This window comes from Vigna unguiculata, chromosome 4 (genome assembly GCF_037176805.1).
Source record: "Vigna unguiculata cultivar grain cowpea cultivar isolate G323 ecotype 2 chromosome 4, ASM3717680v1, whole genome shotgun sequence".
Lineage (NCBI taxonomy): Eukaryota > Viridiplantae > Streptophyta > Magnoliopsida > Fabales > Fabaceae > Vigna > Vigna unguiculata.
This window is the reverse complement of record NC_140795.1, coordinates 15,303,362-15,310,443: the sequence shown is the minus strand read 5'-3', so window position 1 is coordinate 15,310,443 and position 7,082 is coordinate 15,303,362. Positions and strand designations below refer to the sequence as shown.

The following is a 7,082-nucleotide window of genomic DNA, read 5'->3' as shown; positions in this document are numbered from 1 at the left end:
TTCTTTGCAATCAAAACATTAAACTTCTTATGCTCAAAAAGATTGTTTTCGAAATGGGTTAAGTGATCTATAAATAGATTTTTGAAAACTAAGTTAAGGAGTTGAAAAGACAAGTTAAAACTACTAGAGATAATTAGTTATTACTTATAAAATTATAAAATTATAAAATTATAAAATTATAAAATTATAAAATTATAAAATTATAAAATTATAAAATTATAAAATTATAAAATTATAAAATTATAAAATTATAAAATTATAAAATTATAAGTGCCGCAATTTACCCCATGAAGTTGCCACAGTGTACAATGTAAAAAAAAAAAAAAGAACAATTGTTTCTACGATTCTCTTGAAACCACCACATAAGTTAGTAAAATTGCCGCAAACATAATTGTGATCGTTAAAATCGTCGTATTTTACAAAAACAACCGTCGCAATTTACATATTTTTTTGTTATAGATTAATTTTGAAAAAGAAGTACAAGGATGTACTTAGGTATTAACCGACACCTTACAACTCAATGAGCTTCGAGTGTTTTAGTTTTTTTATTAGTTTTGAACTCATGAGATATTAAACACTTAGTCTTAAGGTTGTATAATTATCTTATTCCTATAATTTATCTTTTCATTTTCAACATTATTTGGCTATTTGGTTAATTGTTTGACCTAAATAACCAAATTACAATTTCATAATTTTTATTATATATATATATATATATATATATATATATATATATATATATATATATATAATTGTCTTTAATGTTTGTTCTTTAACAAATTTCACAAAACCATATCTTCTAAGCAATCTAAGAATGTCCTGATTAAAGAATTAAAATTAAATCAATTTTATGAATTATTGAATTTTGTAACGTTCCATTTAAATAATAATGTAATTAAATGAAACATTACACTGAATAATATAGTAAGCAAGGACTTGGAGTATAAACGCTACTCCTTACAGTTATCCCAAAAGAAACCAGGATGAACTAGGACACACCACGATGCAAGTAACAAAGTATAATAAGGGATCAACAGTATTTCAAAATAAAGTCCAATGACAAGACAATACATAGACCATAGCTCTAAAAGAAAATTAAGATGAGCGGAATCCAGCCCAGATAGGCTATGCAGTGGAACCTCCATTATCCTGATGACCACGGGAAGTTCTCGCATCTGCTCACATCAATAAATTGATGATCATCGCAAAAGGAGAAACCACACACATGAACACAAACAAGCAGAAAGGGTAAGCTAGAGTAGAAAATGATTTTTAACATACAATTGCACACATATTCACAGTCCAAGATACATACATCAACCAATCATGTGATGACTCGCAAACAATATACTAAGACTCAAGACAAGAGTTATCTGGATACATATAATTAGTCGGATTCAACGGATGCTTGCACTTGTGGTGACCTTTAATGCTATACCGAGCTAATTGTTATAGTGTTTCATCCCCCACACACAAGGTTAGCCTTAAAGTGTTTCAGGCCTCCTGCTACTCTCACCACTTGAGTCAGTACGCTCTACGTGAGACTCATTGACTCTTTAGAGTGTCAGGATGCAATTCTTACCTTGAATCCTTACTAAATTATATAATGAGACACCACAATGAAACTCCCACTAACAGGGGTCATGGAATTACGTCCTAACCAATGAGGCACCACCACACAACCAACATGGAATGACGTCTTAACCAATGAGGCGCCACCATGAGATCTCACCTAGAGTTCCATGGAATTACGCCCTGACCAATTGGACACCACCACGAAACTATCATGGAATTATGTCCTGACCACACCAACATCATGTTCCAATATAACATTATTGCTCATACCAATTCCATGTCACTTTTATAACCAACCATCCCATACTCATTACACACCAAGATCATGCCAAACTCATCATTCACAACCCATAAGTCATTTTACTCATGCATATTCACTTATCTCATGCTTTAACATAGCAATCCAACTTAACAACACATTATGCAAACAATTTTGGAATTTTTAGAAATAAAATTGCAGCTTGTGTAAAGCTCCAAAAGTTTTGTATTTATATTCAAATTAAATATGATTGAATCAAGAACCAAATGAAACAATAACCAACTTAATTGAATAACTATAAAGAAAGTTATGCACCAAGCAAGCAACAAAGGTCAATGCTATCAACAATCAAACTATAGTGATCTTGCGATAAAAACTGCTCTCTCTCTACAAGGCTCCGATTTAAGATCCGACCGGTCAAAGTTAAGAACTATGTGTTAGGGATCAACTGTTAAAATATCAGCTCGATCCAACGGTTAACAAAGTAGGAACCTTCATTTTATGAAAAGTGTGCAGTGTTGTCAACAACCAAACTACAGTGACCTTGCGATAAAAACCGCTCTCACTACAGAGCTTCGATTCAAGATCCGACCGATCAAAGTCAAGAACTATGTGTTAAGGATCACTTTTAAAATTTCAGCTCGATCCACGGTTAATGTAGTAGGAACCTACATTTTACGAAAGTGTGCAGTGCAGAAAAAAAAGAGTAACGCCACATCAATCAAACATACTCGCACACCATACATTTTTATTCGACCAACAGACTCATTCAAGCATCACAGCCATACAAACAGACCAAAAATTGGCAAAATAAATTAAAAACATAAACCTTAGCTTCCCTTACCTGGAAAACGCTAGCAAAACCGTGCCAACACTAGGAGGAGAGCACCACAAAACGTGGCAACTTGTAGAACTGGAAGTAGAGTTCGATCAGTCAACAGAGGAACTAGCTCAAACCCTAGCAGAACTCTGAAAAGAGAGAAAAGTGTATGAGGGGAAGGGATCTTGCGAAATGGGGTAGAATGAGAGGGTTATGGCTTTAGGGGTTTTAGGCACCCTATGGGCCAACCTTAGGCCCAACAGATGGGGCTGGACCCTTAAACTTTTAGGACAGAAATAAGTGGGTCTTACAAATTCAACTTATTGGATTGAAGGGTAAATTACATAGAAAAATTTAGTAAAATTTCCAAATTTTCTTTTATAAATTTACATCTCTATTTTTATCATTATCCTTAATTTAATTCTTTTTAAGAATTATGTCCTTTCTTATTATTCCAAAATCTTAAAAAAATATTATTTTTATTTATCTTTTTACGTTAAAAAAACTTATAATTTATTTTTCTTATAACAAATTTCTATTGGCAAAATAAGTAGACTTTTATCCATTTTCTACATGTCATAAATTTTCACGTTTATCAAACAATCAAGTCAATGGATGCGTGTAAATTAAATTCTTTTGAAGAGAAGTATTTCCCAACATTCATATCTTATATTTCATCGACCTCATTTAAATGTTGTGCTTTTAATTAACATTGAGCAGCTTGAGCTACTTATTTTTTTGGGTTAGTTTAATGCTATAAATTGACATTAAATTTAATTGCTTATATTTATTGATGTCGATAAATTTATGTGTAGTCTTATGATTTTTTACGATGTCTGATTATAAGAGACAATGTTAATAAATTTAATGAGAGGATAAAGAGCACCATATACATATGAACCAGAAAAATCTCTCAAAATTTTAATATTATTAATATAAATATAAATTACAAAATTTCTAGAATTCTTATGCCAAAGAAAACTTAACTTAGAAATTACCAATTAAAACTATCATCGGCGACAATATTCTAAAGTTGAGGTTGTTCTATGTCATAGACAACAATCACTTAAACTTTTGTTACATTAATATTTCAAATACTACTACTTATGATAGAAAAATCAGCCGAATGATGAACTAAAGTCCTCGTAGCTCATTTATATCAATATTCATTTTATTTAATGCCGCAAAAGGTTGAGGTTTGGAGCAAATTCCTTGTATCATTATACTGAAGCCATGTGTCGAATCAAGTCAACCACACGTGTGCTGAAAAAAAAGAAAGAAAGAAATTTAGATGGAAATTATGATATGTTAAAAACATTATCACTATGAATATTGTATTAAATACTGCATTTATGTGATTATTAAACCAACTTTATAGAAGTTCCTGTCTAAACAATAGTAAGATTGTTCCATCAAAAGTTTGAGTTGTTTATATATATATCTTAGTGTGGTTTCAAAGAAAAATGATAAACACTTTCAAGGCATGGAACTGTGTTTTACCTGTAGCCCCATTCATTATCATACCAAGTGACAAGTTTCACAAAGTTGTTGTTCAATTGAATTCCAGCCTTTGCATCAAAAATGCTTGACCTGCCAGTATATAATCACAACATGGTAAGATTTATTACACAACAACCTTATAAACGTAAGCCACAAACAATTAGTTGTTAGTCCTTGTTGCTAAATTCTCCTAACTAAGCTGAAAACAAAACACTTGACCATGTTAGTTGCATCACCTGCTGTCACCAACAAAATCAGTAGACACAACATCATCTTCTGTGTAACCAAGGATTCCCTTCATACTTCCCTCAGATGCTTCCCTGTGAAGAAAAATGAATATATGATATGAGGACTTGCATCTCAAAATATAAACAAAAACACATTTTTCTCAATCTAGAAAATTTGGATTATTCTCACTTCACAGCTGCTTTAATCTCATCATAACTAGCTCCTTTCTCAAGCCTAACTGTGAGGTCAACCACTGAAACATCTACAGTTGGAACTCTGAAAGCCATTCCTGTCAATTTGTTGTTAAGGGCTGGAAGCACCTTAGCAACAGCCTAAACAATTCCAAAAGAAACATTGTTATTTCCAAGAAAAAATGTTGTGGATACAAAACTAATATATGAAGATTATACAAATTAGGAAACTAACAGGAGCATACTTTAGTAAATATAACATATACAAAGATAATAATATAACATTACTAGATACCTTAGCAGCTCCAGTACTGCTAGGAATGATGTTGCAAGAAGCAGCTCTACCACCTCTCCAATCCTTCATTGATGGTCCATCAACAGTCTTTTGAGTGGCTATGTAATGCAAAAAGACAAGTTGGTTAAATAATGAATCATATGAAACCAAAAACAATGTAAAACACTATATATACACTTACCGGTAATGGAGTGAACAGTGCTCATGAGACCCTCAACAATTCCAAATTTGTCATTAATAACCTGAATATATTTGGACATTGTCACTTAGCTTGGATTTGTTTGTGTGCAATGAGGATCTTTGATTCAATACACTATAAAATTTTACCTTTGCAAGTGGAGCAAGACAGTTGGTGGTACAACTAGCATTAGAAACAACAGTAATATCAGACTTGTATTCTTTTTCATTAACTCCAACAACAAACATAGGAGCATCCTTGCTTGGTGCAGAAATAATAACCTTCTTTGCACCTCCCTAAGATGAAATGACATGGCCAAACAATTAGGAAAACTGATCAAATATCGTAAGTGTTTTAAGACATTAAAAATTAAAATATTGGTTCATGAAATATTCTTCCGCAATAATATGGTTTCATTGAAAAGAAGATTCAAAGGAAAATTTGGACAAATACATGTAAAGATGAACAATTTTATCATTGTAAGTCTAGATCATGAAACTGTGTCAGATTGCAATTGAATGTTTGTTTGTAAAATTGATGAATGAAATTGATTTTATATAATCATTCCTAAATAGAAACAAGCTGTAGGTGAAGCCATTTGTTTGTTTATCTTTCTATCCTAAGCACTAGTTAGTTGTATTAAACATAAAATTTTGATCCACCAGACAGAAAAATCTTTTAGATACTTGAACTTGTCATTGTTTTCCTAAAATAACATTTAAATTTGAAAGTAAAACCAAACACACTAAGAAAGTTTGCCAAAGTAAAATTTTCCCTTCGTTGTTTCACTAAACATAATTAAAATGAGAAACCTTCAAATGGGCAGCAGCTTTGTCTTTATCAGTGAAAACTCCAGTGGACTCAACAATAAAATCAGCTCCAGATTCACCCCATGGAATTTCCTCTGGGTTCCTAATAAAATCACAACACAATTTTAGTCTCAGATATTGCATCCACATCCAACTTAATTAACACATAAAAAGAAACTATACCTTATACCATACACATTGACTGAGCTAGAACCAAAGAGAAGAGTTTTACTGTCCTTAATCTTAATTTCACAGTTTTTGAATTGACCATGAACAGTGTCATATTTGAACATGTAAGCCTGTAGAAAACAATTCCAAATTACTAACTTACAAAAACTAATTATGGTTTGATAAATTTAACGAACACATGGTGGGTATACAAATCAAAGTTGAAAAAAAATCAGAATCTCTTTTTATTGCTATTCTTAAACCCATTTACCATGTAATCAGTTGTGATGAAAGGGTCATTAACAGCAACAAGCTCTACATCATCTCTTTGTAGGGCCACCCTAGCAACCAAACGACCAATCCTTCCAAATCCTTCATCACCACAAAGAAAGAGCACAGACACATTAGTTACATATTATTAATTATTACCAAGGTACAACAATATGAACAAGTTTCTACAATTTTCTTCATTGCTATAATTGTTGATATAAGCATTCTCTTTATCAACATGTTGAGAAGGTTTTTGAGACACAAATCCAAAAAGAATTAAGAAAAAAGAAAGAAAATGACATTATTAGAATACCATTGATGCCAATCTTGGTTTTCTGCGCCATGATATTTCTACTATGGTTTAGTTGACACAAGGAAAAGAGGAGAATAAAAGACAGTGAAAATGAATTGAGAAAATTAAGTGACAGTGGTGAATAAACATGCTCATAGCTATATATATGTAAATTGTTGAGTGAAGGTGTGTGAAGGAAAATAAAGGTAAGTTTTTGTGTGTCATGCACCGAGAAACTTCCATTACTTTCGGAAGAAAGTTTCAAAGACTTGCATTGTCAAACAAAAAAAAAAAATTAACAACTTTCATGTAGAATCGGTTTCTTACAAAATTATTCACCATAACTAAAAATAAAGTTAAAAGAAAATTTTGTGTCTTAAAACATGTAATAATATAAATCTAATTTTTTAATTACCTAAATTTCTATATAAGTATACCACATCCTTCATTAATTTTTTTAATTATACATCTTGAAATTAAGTTTAAAATTTTAAAAA

General features: G+C 31.4%; 1 protein-coding gene across 1 annotated transcript; it reads right to left on the bottom strand.

Annotated features, from left to right (window-relative positions):
* Nucleotides 1-3,602: 3,602 nt before the first annotated feature.
* Nucleotides 3,603-6,734, bottom strand: LOC114180992 (glyceraldehyde-3-phosphate dehydrogenase, cytosolic-like). The gene is made up of 11 exons (XM_028067299.2): nucleotides 6,607-6,734; nucleotides 6,295-6,395; nucleotides 6,039-6,154; nucleotides 5,859-5,958; nucleotides 5,196-5,342; nucleotides 5,050-5,110; nucleotides 4,869-4,966; nucleotides 4,572-4,714; nucleotides 4,391-4,474; nucleotides 4,155-4,244; nucleotides 3,603-3,917 (listed from the first exon to the last, which is right to left on the bottom strand). The coding sequence occupies exons 1-11, from the start codon at nucleotides 6,635-6,637 to the stop codon at nucleotides 3,875-3,877; spliced, it is 1,014 nt and encodes a 337-aa protein (XP_027923100.1). The 5' UTR covers nucleotides 6,638-6,734; the 3' UTR covers nucleotides 3,603-3,874.
* Between the last annotated feature and the right edge of the window lie 348 nt (nucleotides 6,735-7,082).